Raw genomic sequence first — 20,909 nt, 5'->3', positions numbered from 1 at the left:
TTGTCCATGTACCAAAGTATTAAGAACATGTTCTTTAGTTAACTTCAGAGTGGTTATTTTCATCATAGGATGAATCGTGTTTTTATCTGCCCAATCTCTTGTTATTAGACATTAAGATTGTTTCTGGATTTTTTGCTTTTGCTGTTATAAATTAGGGTCATTAGTTCCTTTTTTTAAAATTGAGGTCCACTTTTCTTTTTTTTTTTTGGCCGGGGCTGGGTTTGAACCCGCCACCTCCGGCATATGGGACCGGCGCCCTACCCGCTGAGCCACAGGCGCTGCCCGAGGTCCACTTTTCAATTAGTAAAGTACACTAATCTTAAGAGATAGCTTAATGTGTTTTTACATGTGTATTATCCTGTGAATTTCTTCTCAATTATTTTGAACAAACAGAAGCCTCCAAATGGGAATAGGCTCTAAGAACTGATGTAGTAGTTCCTGACTTTTGCCAGACTGGTAGAATTCTATGTCATTGGCCTGTAATTTTTATATCAAAGCTAATATCCCTTAGGAGGAAGATTTTTATAAGATTTTTGAAATTCTACTTGACCCTTTACAACTTTAATGTTCATCTTTACTTCAGAAAGTCTTTTAATTTTAAGAGAAGTTTCCGTGTAAATTAGAAGGAAAGGGTATGTTCTGGTAGACACAAAGAAACAATAGTTAAGAAAAAGCTGATTCATTGTACTTAAGCTTTGGGTTGTTGGGAGATATATATATATATATATTTTTAAATCTTATAGTAATTATATGTAATTTAAAGTTTTAGTGGCTCAGCTTGGTGCCTAGCAGTTAGGGCGCTAGCCACATACACCAGGGCTGGTGGGTTTTTTAGCTCTAGGCTGCTAAAAAAATAAACAAACTAAAAAAAATGCCAGGCATTGTGGCGGATGCCTGTAGTCCCAGCTACAAAGGAGGCTGAGGCAAGAGAATCACTTGAGCCCAAGAATTTGAGGTTGCTGTGAGGTGTGAAGCCATGGCACTCTACTAAGGGTGACAAAGTGAGACAAATTAGTGGCTCACAATTGTTGGGCTTTGTGCTGTTAACAAAGAATCCTAAGTCTACCACAAAGAATCTTAATAATAAAACTCTTATATTACTGTTACTTGTATCCTGAATTTTTTGTTAGATATGCTGTTGGAATATTATGTTGTGGAAATTCTAGTGAGTAAATAGAAAAAGAATAAGATAAAAATGTTCAGAACAAGGAGTAATATTTTGGATTTTTACTTTCATTGAGACTATTATAAGATTTATAAATAAATGTGAACTTTTCTTTTCACTATGCAGAAGTATTGTCAATATATTTAGCAATTATAGCATAATCACCTTATGATAAGCCTTGAAAGAACAAATTGCATATTTTAAAATAAAGTCTTTTTTTTAACAAAAATATGTGTCCATATGGCTGTTTCTCAATTTTTCTTATAGAATGGTGGAAGAATACCATGATTTGTATAAATTACAAAGAAACAGGATGGAGAATGATATTAAACAGTTAATGACTGAAAGAGATGTCTGGAGTACAGCTACATATGACTTGGCTCTAAAGGTTGGTTCAGCTGGGTTCAGAATTCAATCTTATTTTTTGGCTGAAAGTTGGTTTTACAATTTTTAATAATCTAGACAAAAACTTAAAACAATGAAGATGTATATTATTGACACATAATGTAGCTTTTGCAGGCCTGAAAAGGGAAAGTTAAACTTTTTCTTTTGTTTCTTTTCTTATTGGCTACCTAGCTATTACACAATTAAGGAATCTTTTTCCCCCTAGAATCTCTAAAGTATGAGAAATAATTCCTTTTCTGATGTTGGGAACATGTTAAAATTTTAAACTTTATGCTATTTTATAATATTTATGCTATTTATAATAAGTTCATACTAATTTATACTATTATAATTTATAATAAGTTAGGAAATATGGTTCTTGTTTTTCTTACATAATCATGTTAGGATCACTGTATATCACACTCATATTCTATTACCTTGGTATACAAGGTAATGAGTCTGACATCTAGAAATTATACATATTAACAGTAAATTTTGACCCTAAACAGATTAAGAAATTACTTCAAGGCCATGTGCAATGGCTCACGCCTGAAATCCCAGCACTTTGGGAGGCAGAGGTGGGCATATTGCCTGAGCTCATGAGTTCAAGACCAGCCTGAGCTAGAGCGAGACCCCATCTCTAAAAATAGCTGGGTGTTGTGGTGAGCGCCTGTAGTTCCAGCCACTTGAGAGGCTGAGGCAAGAGAATTGCTTAAGCCCAAGAGTTAGAGGTTGCTTTGAGCTATGATGCCAGGGCACTCTACTGGGGGCAAGAAAGTGAGACTCTGTCTCAAAAAAAAAAAAAAAAGAGAGAGAAAGAAATTGCTTCAGTTGGATTGGTTCAGTGCTCCACTGGTGGCAGGTCTCAACTCTCCACAGAGTTGTCCATGGAGATAGCCTACATTAATACCCTATGTATTAGGATTCTTTTTTTTTCTTTCTTCTTCTTCTTTTTTTTTTTTTAATTGAGACAGAGTCTCACTATGTTGCCCCTGGTGCCATGGTGTCACAGCTCACAGCAACCTGAAACTCTTGGATTTATGCAATTCTCTTGCCTCAGCCTCCCAAGTAGCTGGAACTACTGTGCCCACCACAATGCCCGGCTATTTTTCAATGTAGTTGTCATTGTTTTTAGCAGGCTCAGGCTGGGTTTGAACCCACCAGCCCCAGTATATGTGGATGGCGCCCTAGCCACTGAGCTATGGGTGCTGAACTATGTATTAGGATTCTGTATTAGACCCTGCCCCACATAGTTTGTTAATTATTTGGATGAAAATTATTTGTAAAACTGTGCCAATGTCCGAAAGCTAGAGAGAAAACTAATACAATGGCGGGTGGACTTAAGACTTGTTAATTCAAGATATAATTATTATAAATCTAGAGCATTAATGGGGACATGCTAGAGGTGTTCCCATTCAAGAGAGAAGAGATTTCCAGTATCACAAGAGGCTCTAATTCAGTAATGAAATGCAAGTAAAATTGAGGTAAAACTCCTGAAAGGAACTTGCAAAAATCACTATGATTTGCTGATTACACAATCGACTCCCCAGAAAACTGGAAAAAATCAATTTAAGGATTACTTGAATTAATTACCTTTCACAAGGTAGCTGGATACAAGATAAATATAGAAAACCCAAGATTCCCTGCATACCAGTAATAAGCAATTAAAAATGCAGAGAAGGAGTAAACTTAAGAAAGGACGAGGCCTATCTGTTGAAAACTCTGAAACTATATTAAAGAACCTAAAAAAAACAGAGACTTATATGATATATTACCAATTCAGAACAATAATTAATATTGTATAAATGCCAATTCCTTCCAGATTAATTTATAAATTCAATATAATTCTATTAAAAATATCAAGCGCTATCTTATTTTTAGGGTCAAGTTGATTATAAAACACATCTAGACAGGATATAAAACATTCTAACAGAAAAAAATTTTTTTTGAGACAATCTCACTGAGTCACCTAAGTTAGAGTGCTGTGGCATCATCATAGCTCACAGCATCCTCAAACTCCTAAGTTCAAGCAGTCCTGCCTCAGCCTCCTGAGAAGCTAGAACTATAGGCGCCTGCCACTATGCTCAGCTACTACTGAGCGCCTGCTACTATTTTTAGTAGAGATGTGCTTTCACTGTTGTTCATGCTGGTCTTGAGTTCCAGAGTTCTAGTGATTCTCCTGCCTTGGCCTCCCAGAGTGCTATGATTATAGGCCTGAGCCATCACACCCACCTCTAAAAGAATTTTAATAAAAAATAACTTGCTCAGTATCAATCTGTGGTGTTTCAAAAAATAACTTGCACTTCCAGATGTTAGAATATATTCTAAAGTTAACGTAACTGAGAATGTGGTAAGAATAGATAAATGTAAAAGAACAGAATATAAAGTTCAGAAATAGATTCACATATATATGGGATATTCAGGTTGATTCTGTTGTTCTGGGTAGAGTGCTGTGGCGTCATCATAACTCATAGCAACCTAACGCTCCTAGGCTCAAGCAATCCTCTATCCTCAGCCTCCTGAGTAGCTGGGACTATCAGCCACTGCCAGGATGCTGGATTTTTTTCTGTTTTTAAGAAGAGGGGGTCTGGCTCTAGCTCAGGCTGGTTTTGAACTCCTGAGCTTAAGCAGCCCTCCAGTCTTAGCCCCCCAGAGTGCTGGGATAATAGGTGTGAGCTACCATAGTCTGCTGAGGATCTCTATATTCTTTTAAGAAAACTTTGGGCACCTATTAAATGTCAGGCATTATGCTATGTACTGGTAAGTGAAACAAAAACAATTAAGATGAAGTTTACCCCTAATAACTTAAGGTATTCAAATATCTCAACAATTTAGAATTATGGACCTATCCAAACAACTGAAATTCTAGGAGGGATAAATGGATAATCTTAATATGATTAACATTAATCATTACCATGATTAATATTATTATAAAAATGTAGCAGCTATCATTTATTCACTTATTACTATGTGCCAGATATTTTGCTAAGGGAATAATTAGCATAGTTCTTACAATAATCCCAGTTAGCCCTATTCTTCACATAAGGAAACTGAAACTCAGAGAGGTAATTTGCTTAAGCTCACATAGTCAATACATGGTAAACCTAGACACTAGAGCCTGAGATTCCAATTACCATGTTTCAGGGAGAAATGGATAAACAAAACTCAGGGCAACCACCTAAAGGAGGAGAACCCAGTATAAGAGCAGTTCATGTAACCAACAATACCTATGACATTGAAATAACTGTGACTTCACTGTGTGTATATGGCAAGTGTATGAAATGGTTCGTAAAACATTTCTAGGCCTCTATAAGATAAAAAGTAAAGAGAATAAGGCTCGACAATGGACTGCGCCAGCCACATACACCAAGGCCAGCGGGTTCGACCCTGGCCTGGGCCTGATAAAACAATGGTGACAACTGCAATAAAAAATAGCTGGGCACTGTGATGGGCACCTATCGTCCCAGCTGTTTGGGAAGCTGAGGCAAGACAATTGCTTAAGCCTAAGAGTTTGAGTTGCTGTGAGCTGTGATGCCACACAGCACTCTCCTGAGGGCAACAGAGTGAGACTGTCTCAAGGAAAAAAAAAAAGGTAAAGAGAATAGGAGATGATTCTCCTTTTTTTTTCTCTGGAATGGTCAGAACTCAAGTAGTACACAGTGTTTTATCTTGATGCTGAATTTTTAAAGGAACATTGATATAATTCAGAAGAAATAATCATGACAATAAATTTAAATATAAGAAACAAATTGGAGTTAGGCATGCTTGATAGGAGGAAAAGAAAAAGACAAATGAGCTCCATCACATTAAAAGTATTTGAACAGTGGAGCACTGACTCCAGTAGAGGTTTCTGCAGAAGAGTACCTCCCATCGCATTGCTGGGCTTTGTGTTAGATCATTCCTAAAATTCCTTCTAACCAGAAGTGACAGTGAGAATGTCAACTTCCTGAAAATAAGGACTGTATTTCTTTTGTTCATGGCTACATCCATAGTATCTAGAATAGTCATTTATTAAATGACTAGTGTACAATTGATTTGATATTCATGAATGAGTGTTTCTCAAAGTGTGGTCCAGGGACTCCATGGAAGTCCATGAGCCCCTTTAAGAAGTTCCATGGGGGGTGGCCCTGTGGCTCAGTTGGTAAGGCCCTGGCCCCATATACGAGGGTGGCGGGTTCAAACCCCGCCCCTGCCAAACTGCAATCAAAAAATAGCCGGGCGTTGTGGCGGGCACCTGTAGTCCCAGCTACTCGGGAGGCTGAGGCAAGAGAATCGCTTAAGCCCAGGAGTTGGAGGTTGCTGTGAGTTGTGTGAGGCCATGGCACTCTACCGAGGGCCATAAAGTGAGACTCTGTCTCTACAAAAAAAAAAAAAAAATAAGAAGTTCCATGGGATTGTAACTAATTTCATCATAATATTAAAATGTTATTTGCCTTTTTCCCTCATATTCTCCCATGACTATGCAGTGGATCTTTTGAGAAGCTACTTCACATGGGCTATTGCAACAAATTGAATGCAAAAGAAAATGTGAGAATCCAGCTCTGTTCTAAGACAGACATTTACATTCATAACAGCATGAAACAATAACACTTTTTCACTTATTTTTTGAAAAAAAATTTTTTTCACAAAATTCTCTATGTTAATATATAATAGTTTTATTAATGATTAAGTGAATTAATAAATACATATTTTAAATAATTTTAGCTTAATTTCCAATATAGTAACTATCAATAAATACAATCCATACAAATAAAAACACTTTGGAGTACTCATTATTATTATTTTTTTTGAGACAGAGTCTCACTTGGTCACCCTCAGTAGAGGGCTGTGGCATCACAGCTCACAGCAACCTCAAACTCTTGGGCTTAAGTGATTCTCTTGCCTCAGCCTCACAAGTAGCTGGACTTACAGGTGCCCATCACAATGCCCGGCTATGTTTTTGTTGTTGTTTCTGTTGTCATTGTTCATTTTGAACCCACCAGCCTTGGTGTATGTGGCTGGCGTCCTACCCACTGAGCTACGGGCGCTGCCCTACTCATTCATTTTTGAGTATAAAGGGGTATGGAGATTAAGTTGTATGAGAACTTCTGCTATATATTATTATTTGGTCCAATTCAGTAGTTTTTGAAAACATGAATTTGTGATTCATAGTAGATAATGATTTAAACAAGAAATTTTGGTTGAGTTAATGATTCAATGAGAAATTGATATATGAAACCAGTTAATGTTTTAGGCTCCTGATTATAGTACATTATTTTTATAGGTAATTGAAAGAAATAGAGTCGTATTGGCTAAAAGACTTTACCTTAATGAAAAAGGCTGGGATAAACACAGTAAACATTTCATCATACTGCTGTCAACTAAGGTAAAGCTCAATTCACTTAAGTTATAGCAAGAAAGACTCCAAATGTTGAGGGTTGAGACTATAAGTAATCTTTGTTAAATTTACAGATTTTGAAACATGGGTTTATATTTGTGCTTCATTGTGTGCAGTATGAAAAATCTAAGGAAAGGTGAATAAAGGTTCTTAATTTCTTGTGTTTGTTTTCTATCCCAACTAAAGCAATTTATCTAAGTTTATTAATACTACAAAGTTATTCATAGAGTTATGGTTATATTTATTAGTGCTTCAACTAAAGAAAAGTAAGTAGCTATGTTTATTGAAGGAGTTACATTATCCATGCATTATATGCAATTTTATGGGACAATTCATTCAATACCCTAGGAGGAAAAGGGAGGAACTGACATCTAGTGTGTTTCTACCGAGTAAAGCCAGGTACACTAGTCATTTCATTTAACTCTGAAAACACTCCTGTGAAATAGGCATTAAGGTCTTTATCTTATGAATAATAGAAATTAATGACAAATTTCATTACACAGCTAATAATGGCTAGGATTCACATTTGGTTCCACCTGGCCTTGTGGTTCCTCTTCATTCCAGTGCACCACATGACTCCTGTGAACATCCTCTGGAAAACTGGGTGTGTGTTACAAGGAAGAAACAATCTTGTCTATAATACTTTATGTATCATGGAAAAACCGTCACCAAATGAACTGTGTAGTAATGTTACTGATGATATTTTGAAAAAGAGGTATCTTCAATTTTTTGATCCATTCCTTATGATTTCTCTAGTATTACAGTATTAATCATGGCCCGCATATGTTAATGAATATTTGTTGTATGAATAAATGAACAATTTGATTCCATGCACTTTTATCTAGGACACTGCAGACCTTGGGCTGTTGCAGAAGTTGACACACAAATGGAAAAACTTAGTGAATAAATACAGAGAGGAGATAGAACATACTGAAGAGATTACAAGGAATACATTACAAACTATTAGGGATGGCCTTAGCAAATGGCAGGAGCACTTCAAAAATACTACGTGAGTCACCAAATTTTCTGTTTTTCTGATTGTATCATGTCTGATAACTCAGTCCGATTCTGTTTCTCTCTTTTACCTTATAATTACTCTAATAATGATCTTTTTTTTTCTTTTTTTTTTATTAAACCATAGCTGTGTACATTAGTATGATCGTGGGGCACCATACACTTGGTTCATAGATCGTTTGACGCATTTTCATCACATTATTAACATAGCTTTTGTAGCATTTTCTTAGTGGGGAGGTAACCAGCGGTCTTTATGAGGGCATGAGCCTGATAAGGATCTTGAATAGTCTTGTGGTTTCTAGTGCTTAATATCTCTGTGGTATATCCTAAACCCCTGCCCAGCTGTTTGCCACCTCCATTTATCATATTTTGCTGTGTATAATGAACACATTTTTGCCCCAATTTTTTGAGAAAATGTAAGGATGCTCATTATACATGAATAGGACAGCTTGGAGTGGGGGAGCCCAATAGAGGCCTGCTGGACACTGCACTGTCCTGCCTGGGCCTGGTGGGCATGTGATGTTCCAGTCCAGAAGGATCTGGGATCTGGTGGGAGCAGACCAGAGCAACCTCTGCTGAGCACCACGATCAGGGGAGAGGATGGTTGTGGGCTCGTAAGGTGGGCCATGTGGAAAGGACCAGGCACTCCAATGGAGGCCCTAGGGACCTACCTGGCTGGCTGTAGGCCAAAAGGCCTCAGAAGCTTCCGGCCTGTTGGCCACCCGCGTGATCATCTCAGCCATGACCCCTGATGTGGTGGGGAGGGAAGGGCTCCCAGGAGAGAGGGAAGGGGCAAGTTTCACAGAGTAGGTCGTGAAGGGTGGTCAGTAAATATGATCTGCATATTTACTTGGGGAGCATTAAGCCCTCCCCAGATGTGTTTCTTCCACCTGAGGGCAGGCCACTTTTTCGAGGGGGGTTTTCCTTAATGTTTGGGCCCAAAACATGGGCGTGCATTATACATGGGTTCAACAGGGCAAAATGGTAAGTCTCTTTTAAAAATAAAGTCAACTTATGTCATCACTATTGGCAAACTTGAGCATCTGGATCCATCTGCAAATACATATGGAGAGAAATAAAACCAATGGTGGCAGCTACAAGGAGAGTGATTTTGATTGAATATTATAGTTTGTACTGATTAGAGAAATCTGACTGTGGAAGAAGCTGCAAATAAAGTAGCTAAGTTGAGGCCAAATGCTTAAATCACAGTCAGGATTACTGGGAATCTATACTTTGGCTGTGGGCTGGACTAGACTAAGGTTCTTTTAGACTTTAATATACTTTGTTGAGGAAACACATGTGGGTACAATTTCCATTTCAGATTGAGAACAGCGGTTTTAGTTTTTCTTTCTTTCTTTCTTTTTTTTTTTTTTTTTGAGACAGAGCCTCAAGCTATCACAGCTCACAGCAACCTCCAACTCCTGGGCTTAAGCGATTCTCTTGCCTCAGCCTCCCAAGTAGCTGGGACCACAACGCCCGGCCATCTTTTGGTTGTAGTTGTCATTGTTGTTTAGCAGGCCCAGGCTGGATTCAAACCTGCCAGCTCTGGTGTGTGTGGCTTAAGCTACAGGCGCCACCAGGTTTCAGTTTTTCATAACCACTAAAGGCTTCCTAAATTAGTAGATTTGGAAATTCTAGAACAGTGATTTTCAACCGGTGTGCTGTGAGAGGACCTTAGGTGTGCCATGAAAAATTTTAAAGATCATTAATTGTTTTTTAAAGAAGTTCAAAGCACAGTAAGTATATTCTTTTTTTTTAACTTTTTTTTATCAACATAATTTAAGTGTGCCATGGAAGTTTAACTATAGGTTCAAGTGTGCTGTGAGATAAAAAAGATTGAAAAACACTGGTCTAGAAGCTGAAGCTGTACATTTCTGACCTGTTTGCTGCTGCCACGTGCTCATTTCTGTTTGTTGCCACTTAGTGGGAGAGGAGCACAGGTGGCTGTGGTTCTCTTCTTTTTCTTCATGAACTTCTTTATCAGTAACTTTCACCTGGTGAAACTTCCTAGCAATTAAAGGAAACTTGCCAGAGTTGGGACTCTTTTTTTTTTTTTTGTTGAGACAGGGTCCCACCCTATGCCCCTGAGCAGAGTGCAGCGGGCGTGGTAGCTCACCACACCCTCAGACTCGGGCTGCGGGCACCCTGCTGCCTCAGCCTCCGGAAGCCGCTGGGATTACAGGCGCTCGCCGCGGCGCCCGGCTGGGTTTTTCCATTTTTTTCACGAGTCGGGGTCTCACTGTCACTCAGGCGAGTCTCGAACTCCTGAGCTCAAGCGATTCTCCCTCCTCAGCCTCCCACAGTGCTGGGATTACAGGCGTGAGCCACAGAGTTGGGACTCTTAAAAGTTGACCTTTTATTGACGCTGTAGGCTTCCTTTCTATATATGTGTTCAACAGAAACTCATGATGACCTAGTTCTGAATTCTCAAGACTCAGAGACCACTCTTTAAAAAAATACTATCATGAGCATCGCCCTGTAGCTTAGTTGCTTGGGTCTGATTAGAGTCTGAATTTATATTTATAATTTTAAAGATAAATACAATGCCTATGTGGAGAGGGGCTAGAACCAGAACACGTACTTGAAAATCATTGAAGAGAAACATCATATGAAATTTGTTTCGTGTATGGACTTAAGTTTATACCTTGTTCTGAGGCCTTTGTCTTATTATCTTTTCTTCTTTCAGTGATATACTCATTTTGTCCCCTAATAAGGCAAATGTGTTCGAATTAATTATTTTAGACTTCAAGCAGTGGCAAAAGGTAAGATTTTCTAATAAATAGTTTGATAATCAAAGTGCTGGCTGTAAAGCTGATACTCCTTACCTACAAGACCACCAGGACTTTTAAAAATATACTTCAGTATTTTCAGGCTGGGCACAGTGGCTCACGCCTGTAATCCTAGCACTCTGGAAGGCTGAGGTGGGTGGATCACCTGAGTTAATGAGTTCGAGACTAGCCTAAGCCAGAGCAATACCTCATCTCTAAAAATAGCCGGGGTTGTGGTGAGTGCCTGTAGTCCCAGCTACTCAGGAGGCTGAAGCAAGAGAATCGCTTAGGCCCATGAGTTTGAGGTTGCTATGAGCTGTGATGCCATAGCACTCTAATGGCACTCTACTGAGGGTGACATAGTGAGACTCTCTCTCTATATATATATATGCTTTAATATTTTCATTTCTATTTTAGATTTTGAGGCCAAATAAAATTAGGTTGCTAGAAAAGAAATTTGGAAAAGATAGATGGGTGGCAGTGAGGGTAGTTATGATTCTCTTGTAAGTAACATTAGTGCCTCTCTTGCATCTGACTTTTGTTTTAAGGAAAAATTGGACTTTTAAAATTAATAACATTTTTTTTATTACACTGAAATATATATTAACATAAAATTTGCCATATTCTGTCCATTCACATTATTGTACAATCATCACCACCATCCATCGCCAGAACTTTTTCATCTTCCCCAACTGAAATTCTGTACTCATTAAACAGTAACTCCCCATTTCTGCCTCTTCCTAGTCTTTGGCAACCATTACTCTACTTTCTATGAATTCTATTGCTCTAGCCACCTCATATAAGTTGAATAATACAATATTTTCCTTTTGTGGCTGGCATGATGTCCTCGAGGTTTATATTTCAGTAGCATATTTCAGAATTTTCTTGTTTTTTAAGGCTAAATAACATTCCATTATATGTATATATCACATTTTCTTTATCCATTAATAAAATCTTTCTAAAACGGTTTGAGCTTTGAAAATAGTTTTCATTAATCAAATTACTTTCATGTTAAAGTAATATAACAAAGGAAAATATATGACACTGAAATACTTCCAAAGTAAATATCAAATTCATGGCTTTATGAATCTTATGTAGATCCCAAGAAATCATTTTTTCTTTTGGAATGACTTGAATATGCTCAGAATTGAAGATGTTTGCTGTTCTATATCCAAGTTAATGACTTTTTTACTGTTCATCTGGCAGTTTTGATATGCATAGATACAATTTAAAAACCATGCTTTTTATTCATTAGGAGTAATAATAACTCATTTATTAAGCACTAACTCTTTGTCAGGAGCTGACAATGTTTTCCATATGTTACCTTTCTTACTATTTATGGCAAGCAGCCATATGATGTGAGTCTTATAATCCCCTTCTCACAAATGCGGAAATTAAAGCTTCAGAATTTTGAGTAATTTACCTAAGTTATCTATAAATGGCAAGTGGCAGAGTCAGAATTTGAGTCCAGGTCTCTCCTATTCCAAAATTCTTACTGTTAATTCTCTTTTATATTGTCTTCCTATACTGATTACTCTCAATGAGTGGTATTTCCATTTTCTGAGTCACCAATAATGGCAGACTTTATGTATAAATTGTACTTTATTTTGGCGGCGCCTGTGGTTCAGTGAGTAGGGCGCCGGCCCCATATGCCAAGGGTGGTGGGTTCAAACCCAGCCCCAGCCAAACTGCAACAAAAAATAGCCGGGCGTTGTGGCAGGCGCCTGTAGTCCCAGCTGCTTGGGAGGCTGAGGCAAGAGAATTGCTAAACCCAAGAGTTAGAGGTTGCTGTGAGCCGTGTGACGCCACGGCACTCTACCGAGGGTGGTACAATGAGACTCTGTCTCTACAAAAAAAAAAAAAAAATATATATATATATATCACATATTATATCTTTGGGAAAAATGTTATGTATAATAATGGGATATACAATTACAAAATAATTGGAAGTCACTGAAGAATAAGGATCTGAGTAGACTTTGATAAAATTATTACTGAACAATTTGTTATTTTTTGCCCTCCTTTTCACTCTCTAGGCGCTGAATGAGGTGAAAGAAAAATTTACAGGAGATGCTCTACTGTCAAAATATGATACTTTTAAGATTATTAAACATTTACAGGAAAACTGGTCAGATATTGGGTTTGCAATATTTGGTCGCCATAAAAGTTTGGAGGGAGAGATGCCACCAGAGCAAAAGCACATGGACGATATTTTAAAAATCATAGCAAGACTCTACAAAGAATTTGAAATAAGAATAAATGGGGACAATGGTAAGGAAAAAAACATGATAATTAGATTTCTTGGTATTATAAAGCATTTCAATAGTAACTATTGGGTGGAGCCTGTGGGTCAGTGGGTAGGATGTCAACCCCATATACTGAGGGTGGCGGGTTTGACCCCGGACCTGGCCAAACTGCAACAAAAAATAGCTAGGCATTGTGGTGGGCACCTGTAGTTCCAGCTACTTGGAGGCTCAGGCAAGAGAGTTGCCTAAGCCCAAGAGTTGGAGGTTGCTGTGAGCTGTGATGTCACAGCTCTCTACCGAGGATGACAAAGTGAGACTCTGTCTCAAAAAAAAAAAAATAGTAACTATTTTCAATATAATTAATGTTTAAAATAAAAGTAATATATACATGCAGTATCAAAAAATCAAGCAAAATAAGCAAAGCATTGAGCATCACTTTATTGAAATATTTATTTACATTATAATCACCTACTTCAGGTGTATAATTCTATGATTTTTTACTATACTCACAGACATGTGGATCTATTATCACAGTCAATTTTAGAATACTTTCATCAAAATAAACCTCAGAAGAAACCTCTTACCCTTTAGCTCTCACCTTTATCCACACCTCCATATCTGCCTTAGTCCTAAATCTACTTTCTGTCTCTATAGATTGCCCTGTTCTGGACTTTCATATGTTTGAAATCATAGCTGTGTGATCTTTTCTGACTAGCTGCTTTCACTTGGCATCATATTTTCAAGGTTCTTCCATGTTTTAGCATGTATCAGTATTCATTCTTATTGCCTGATATTCCTTTGTATGTATAGATGACATTTTGTTTGTCATTTCATCTGTTGACTGACATTTGTATTTCCAGTTTTGGGCTATTATGAATAATGCTGTTAATAACATAAATATCTGTGTACACATTTCTATATATATACTTGGGGGGGGGGGAGATAGGTTGATTTCTCAGTGAGGTACCCTGCCTCAATCTTGGAGTATCCAGTGGGAAAGCTTGCAGACCAGCAATCTCTGAGGGCTCATTAAAACCACTGGAAGATGAAAAGAGCCCAGAGTATTAAGCTCTTTGAACTTTTGATATGTAGTTAGATTAGGAAATGTGGTTTACTTCCCCTATAGAACTACCCTGTTTCCCCGAAAATAAGACATCCTCCAAAAATAAGACCTACTCACAGGAAAGATAAGACATCCCCTGAAAATAAGACCTAGTGCACCTTAATATAAGACACTGTCTTATTTTCGGGGAAACGGGGTAGTTTCTCCCAACCCCTTTCTGAATATACCATCAGTTGTTTGGTCTGTTAGCAACTCCCTATGGTTTACGCCACCTCTCTCTCTATCCAGTCTTCCTGGGGATTTGGGATTCTTTCAGCCTTATCTTTTGGCATTTTTACATTTTGCATATGCATCTTTGTTGGAAATCAGTAAAAGCCTTCTGAGGAGGCCAAAGAGGGGTTGCTTGGTTTACTCAGCCTGAGTTAATGTAAGCCTTCTCTAGGCATTTTCAGACATTATGTTTTAAACTGGTGTGAATTTTTTTATTTTCAGTGTAGTTTTCCTAGTAGGCTTTCAAACCAGTTTGGGGTTTGAACACAACAGTGATCTGACATATACCCAGAAGTAGAATTCCTTGTCATATGGTAACTCTGTGTTTAATTTTTCAAAGACTGCCACTGTATTTTCAAACTGCCACAGTGTTTCATAAATGCATCATTTTATATTCCCACCAGCATTGTATGAGGGTTCTGATTTTTCTACATTCTTGCTGGCACTTGTTATCTTACTTTTTAATTCTAGCTATAGGAGAGAGTGTGAAATAACATCTCATTGTGTTTTTGATTTGTGTTTTTCTGATGACTAATGAAGCTGAGCATTTTTTTTTGAGACAGACTCTCATTTTTTATCCTTGGTAGAGTGCCCTGGCGTCATAGCTCACAGCAATCTCCAACTCTTGGGCTTAAGCGATTCTCTTGCCTCAGCCTCCCAAGTAGCTGGGACTACAGGCGCCTGCCACAATGCCAGGCAGTTTTTTTGTTGCAGTCATCATTGTTGGTTAGCAGGCCCGGGCTGGGTTTGAACCTGCCAACCTCGGTGTATGTGGCTGGCACCGTAACCACTGTACTACAGGTACCAAGCCTGAAGCTGAGCATCTTTTAAGGCTTATCAGACATTTGTATATCTTGTTTGGAGAAATATTGTTCTGGTCCTTTGCCAATGTCTTTTATTTTATTTATTTATTTATTTATTTTTGAGACAGAGCCTCAAGCTTTCACCCTGGGTAGAGTGCTATGGTATCACAGCAACCTGCAACTCCTGGGCTCAAGTGATTCTCCTGCCTCTGCCTCCCAAGTAGCTGGGACTACAGGCGCCCGCCACAATGCCCAGCTATTTTTGGTTGTAGCCGTCATTGTTTGGTAGGCCTGGGTTGGATCCAAACCTGCCAAATCAGGTGTATGTGGCTGGCGCCTTAGCTGCTTGAGCCACACGCGCTGAGCCCAATCTTTTTTATTTTTTCTAAGTTAGAAAAATAATTGATATTTATGCTATTGGCTTATAATATACATTAGAAAGAAAAGCGATATTGGAAATTTCCATACTACTAGAGAACACACCATTGTTAAACACTGTTAGATATATATTATCAATATTATGCCCTGTGATTGCTTATATTAGACATGTTCACCAGCTGACAATATAATTCTTCGAGAATTTTAAATGGAACAAGATCATGCGAGATATTAGCCTATGAGATGTTAACATTCTACATCGGTGGTTCTTAAACTTTAGTGTGATTAATTTAGGGATTTGGTGAAAAATGTAGATACCTGAGCCCTGTAGTCCATTCATTCTGGTACACTGTGTCTAGAAAGATGCTCACAATCAACAATTTTAGGAAGCTTCCCAGGTGATTCTGATTTAAGTGGTCCATATAACATACTGTTAAAGAAAAATCTTTTATTATGAGCCACTTAGTAACTTGCTCTAATATAAATGTAAAACACCCTCCCCTCACATATACTAATGGTTCTTTACTCATGTTTTAATTGGGTTATTTGTCTTTTTATTATTGATTTATAAGAGTTCTTAATATATTCTGGATACAAGTCAGATGAATGAATTGTGAATACTTTGTCCTATTCTGTGGGTTGACTTTTTGTTTTCTTGATAGTATAGATTTAAGTACAAAAATTTTTTTTTTTTTTTTTTTTGTAGAGACAGAGTCTCACTTTATGGCCCTCGGTACAGTGCCGTGGCATCACACAGCTCACAGCAACCTCCAACTCCTGGGCTTAAGCGATTCTCTTGCCTCAGCCTCCCGAGTAGCTGGGACTACAGGCGCCCGCCACAACGCCCGGCTATTTTTTGGTTGCAGTTTGGCCGGGGCCAGGTTTGAACCCGCCACCCTCAGTATATGGGGCCGGCACCCCACCGACTGAGCCACAGGTGCCGCCCAAGTACAAAAATTTTTAATTTTGGCTTGGTGCCTGTAGCATAATGGTTATGGCACCAGCCACATACACTGAGGCTGGCGGGTTTGAACTAGGCCCAAGCTAGCTCATGCAACAGTGACAATTACAACAAAAAATAGTTGGGTGTTGTGGTGGGGGCCTGTAGTCCCAGCTACTTGGGAGGCTGAGGCAAAAGAATCTCTTAAGCCCAAGAGTTGGAGGTTGCTGTGAACTGTGACGCTAGGGCACTCCACTGAGGGTGACATAGACCATTTTTTGTTTAAATTTTTTTTTTTAATTTTGATGTCCATTCAATATATTTTTTCTTTTTTTTTAGTGTCATATCTAAGAATTCTTTGCCAGATTCACAGTTATGAATATTTACCCTTGTGATTCCTCTAAGAGATTCCTCTTTATAGTTTTGCCCATCTGTAATGGCATCTGATCCATTTTGTGTTAAGTCTCATATGTGGTATGAGCTAAGGTTCCAGTTCATTCTTTTACATGCACATATTCATTTGTCCCAGCACCATTTGTTGAAAATACAATTTTTTCTCTATTTAAGGATCTTAGCATTCTTTTTTTTTTTTTTTTTGAGACAGAGTCTCAAGCTGTCACCCTGGGTAGAGTGCTATGGCGTCACAGCTCACAACAACTTCAAACTCTTGGGCTTAAGCAATTCTCTTACCTCAGCCTCCCAAGTAGCTGGGACTACAGGCTCCTGCCACAATGGCTGGCTATTTTTTGGTTGCAGTTGTCATTGTTATTTAGCAGGCCTGACTGGGTTCAAACCCACCAGCCTTGGTATATGTGGCCAGCACCCTACCCACTGAGCAACAGGCACCGCCCCATCTTAGCATTCTTGATGAAAAATCAGTTGAGCAGAGATGTATGGGTTTACTTTGTACTCTCAAGTCTATTCCATTGATCTGTATGTCTGTCATTGGGTCACAATACCTTGAATACTATTGCTTTATGGAAGTTTCAAAATCAAGAAATGTAATTACTCCTGCCTTATTCTTTTTAATGATTGTTTTGGCTATCCTGGATCCCTTGCAATTCTATATGAATTTTAGAATAAACTTATAAATTTCTACAAAGAACTCAGTTTGGATTCTGATAGGAATTGTGTTACATCTGTAGATCTGTTTGGGGAGTATTGCCATTTTAACAATGTTAAGTCTTCTAATCCATACATGTGGATATTTGTTTTTTCAATTATTTAGAGTTTCTTTAGTTTCTTTCAACAATATTTTATAGTTTTCTGAGAAGTAAATTTTGTGCTTCTTTTGTTAAATATTTTGAGTATTTTCTTTTAGATACTATTGTAAATAGAATATTTTTCTTAATTTTATTTTCAGATTGTTCATTGAAAGTGTGTATAAATAGAATTGATTTTGTATGTTGATCTTGTATCCTGCCATTTTGCTAAAGTTATTTATTAGTTATAGGACTTTTTTTTTTAATGGATTCCTTAAGATTTTCTATTTATGAGATTATATCAGCTATGAACAGAGAGTTTTAACATATTCCTTGCCAATATGGATAATCTTATTTGGTTTTCTGGCCTAGTAGTCCAGGCAAGAACTTTCAGTACAATGTTGAATAGAAATGGTAAGAGCAGCCTCCCTTATCTTAGGACTTTGCGTTAGGGGGAAAGCATCCAGTCATCCTCCATTAAGTATGATGTTAGCTGTGGGTTTTTCATAGATGCCTTTTATTAGGATTAGGAAGTTTTGTTCCATTACTAGTTTATTGGATGCTTTTTACATGATGCTTTTAAATATTTTCAAATGCTCTTTCTACATCTGTTGAAATGATTGTATAGTTTTTGTTTTTTATTCTATTGATATGATATATTGTGCTTATTGATTTTCAGATGTTAATCTGAACCTTTCTTGACTGGACTAAATCCTACTTGGTCCTGGTCCCTTGTTGCCAGGTTTGGTTGACAAGTATTTTGTTGAGGATTTTTACATCCATATTTATGAGATATATTCATCTGTAGTTTCTTTTTTTTTTTTCTTGTGATATCTTTATGTGGTTTTGGTATTATACTTCACCTCACTGATACATTGGATTCCTTCCTTTCCCCTGATAGGAGAAGGGGATCAGGAGGGGAGAGAGACCAGCTGGTCTCTAAACTTCCAGAAATGCCCTCCCTATACTCACCTTTTCTTACCCACAAAAATGTAATAACCCTGACTTTTGTGGGAAGGTATGTATTGCCACCTAAATGGGTCATTTCATTCCTCAGAGATGGGACAGGACACCTCTGTTATTTGCAACATCTCATTTCTTCCTTTTGCTGTTGCCTTTTTTCTCTTTACGTTTGGTTTTGTCCCATCCTATACTTCAGATTTCTATTTTGTGTTGAACTTGCTACTTTTTTTCATATTGAAAAGATGACATTGCCCCAAGAGCAATGGGGCATGGCCTCATGAAATGGGTTGGGAAGATTTCCTTTTCTGTTTTTATAAGAGTTTGTGAGGAACTTGTGCTAATTTTTCTTTGAATGATTAGTGGGATTTAGTGGTGAAGCCATTTGGACCTGGGCTTTGCTTTGTGGATAGATTTCCAGCTTTCACATAGTAAACTACGTTGAATTTTAGAACACTCACTCTGACAACCAAGTGGAAAATCCACTGGAAGAATGCTGTATTGAAACCACTTAGGGACTTATTGTAAGAATAAATTGAGAAATGAAGAGGACTTAACCTAAGGCATGGGAATAGAGAAGCGGAGACAAAAATCAGAGAGATTTTTAAAATGTAGGCTACACAAATTTAATGTATAGGATGTGTGTGTGTGAGAGAGAAAGGATGGCTACGTTCCTGATGTGGATTGTAAATTAGTCATCACTAAGATTAGGGAACACAGGAGAAAGAAAAATTGGGGAAGAGATTATGTATTTAGTATTTGGCATATTGACCTTGAAATAGCTATGACAAATTAAGTGGACTTATTCAACAGGCATGAAGTTCTGGATAAAAATATAGGGAGACATCAGTATAAGTGCTATTTAAAGCCATGAATCCTGATGAAGCTACTATGGGAAAATGTATAGAATGGGAATAACGGAGGGCTAAGAATGGATCCCCAACATTTTAAAGGGTGACTAGAGATAGAGAAACAGGTAGGAGGAAACTCAACAGAATGACATCACAAGAAGCCAGCTTTGGCTGCATCATGCAGGTTTTAATAGGTAACAATTTTTATTATATAGGTTAGATATATTTTTAAACCCTCATTTTGGCTTCTCTTTTGATTCAAGATTACTTAGAAGATGTATGAGTACTTTCCAAACGTTTCAAATTTTATTTTTTTCCTTAGTTTGTCTACCCCAATCTTTTCTGTTATTTTATACAGTCAACATCTGTTTAGATTTACCTACATACACACATATTCTATTTGTCTAAGGAAGATAAACCAATTCTGACTATAATAACAGCTGAATTTTTGCTTACTAAGGAGGGGAGAGCTGTAATGCAAAGTATAACCTCTCTGAACAAAATGAGGGATGCTCACATATAGATTATATGGAAACTTAACAAGAGTATGTAAGAAAGTTTAAGAAATGAGGTTGGTTTACTTTTGGCTGTGGAAGCCTTGTTTATGGAGCGAGACTGTTGTTAATTGGCTAGCTTTTAGGCAATGTGGTCACTAGAGTATGAATTTTGCTAATTGGCTGACATTCTAAAATGAGACACTATCATGGCTTATTTTCCTCCTCCCCCCCCCCAGTTTCACAGCTACAGTTTTATTTAAAATTAAGAGAATATATAATTTCAGGACTCTTAAATAATTCAATACCTTGCTGAAAGGAAATGTGGAAAACTCTCCAATTTATTTTATGAAGCCAAAATAACTACATGTATAATATCAAACACAATAAATATAGTATAAATAAACCATAGACAGTGTCTTTTTTATGATTATAGGTACGAAATTTCTAAATAAAATAAGTATAATGTAGCAAAGATTAAAAACAAAACAAAATACTTTAAACAAATAGGATATATATCAGGAATGCATGAATGATTCAACATTAGAAAATCCAGCAGCATAATACATTTCAAAAAATATTAAAACAGAAAAAGAAACTGCATGATCATATGAGTTTCTGATATTATTAGATTATAGCAATTATTCACAAGAAAAAATTTAAATAGCCCTAGAAAAACCACTAAAATATAATACTAAAACAACTTATCAAACACAGTAGTAATATCATAAATGACAAAACACTAAAACTTTATACACGTTAATTAAAGTAAGGAAATAGATGAGGTCACAGACATTTTTATTTAATATTATTGGCAGTTCTAGAAAATAGAATAATAGAATAAAATAAAATAATAGATGTAAACATCAGAAAAGATAAAAAATCTCTTTGTGCCAGTGATGTAATTATATACATAGAAACCTGGGACTACGGGGGAAAAGAGATTAAAATCAATAAGACAATTTGACAAGGAGGCTAGAACAGAATTGAATGT

General features: G+C 37.3%; 2 protein-coding genes across 2 annotated transcripts in view; one reads left to right on the top strand and one right to left on the bottom strand.

Moving 5' to 3' along the window:
* Positions 1 to 20,909, bottom strand: part of NPHS2 (NPHS2 stomatin family member, podocin) — a 216,566-nt gene that overhangs the window by 107,569 nt on the left and 88,088 nt on the right. The window lies entirely within an intron of this gene.
* AXDND1 (axonemal dynein light chain domain containing 1) overlaps positions 1 to 20,909 on the top strand; it is a 109,178-nt gene that overhangs the window by 35,409 nt on the left and 52,860 nt on the right. The window contains exons 11-15 of the mRNA XM_053604119.1: positions 1,433 to 1,553; positions 6,813 to 6,914; positions 7,772 to 7,935; positions 10,627 to 10,702; positions 12,745 to 12,979. Of these exons, the coding sequence (XP_053460094.1) occupies positions 1,433 to 1,553; positions 6,813 to 6,914; positions 7,772 to 7,935; positions 10,627 to 10,702; positions 12,745 to 12,979 (698 nt within the window). The remainder of the gene's footprint in view (positions 1 to 1,432; positions 1,554 to 6,812; positions 6,915 to 7,771; positions 7,936 to 10,626; positions 10,703 to 12,744; positions 12,980 to 20,909) is intronic.

The sequence above is a fragment of the Nycticebus coucang genome, chromosome 10 (genome assembly GCF_027406575.1).
Source record: "Nycticebus coucang isolate mNycCou1 chromosome 10, mNycCou1.pri, whole genome shotgun sequence".
In the NCBI taxonomy this organism is placed as follows: domain Eukaryota; kingdom Metazoa; phylum Chordata; class Mammalia; order Primates; family Lorisidae; genus Nycticebus; species Nycticebus coucang.
This window is presented reverse-complemented; position numbering and strand designations above follow the sequence as displayed.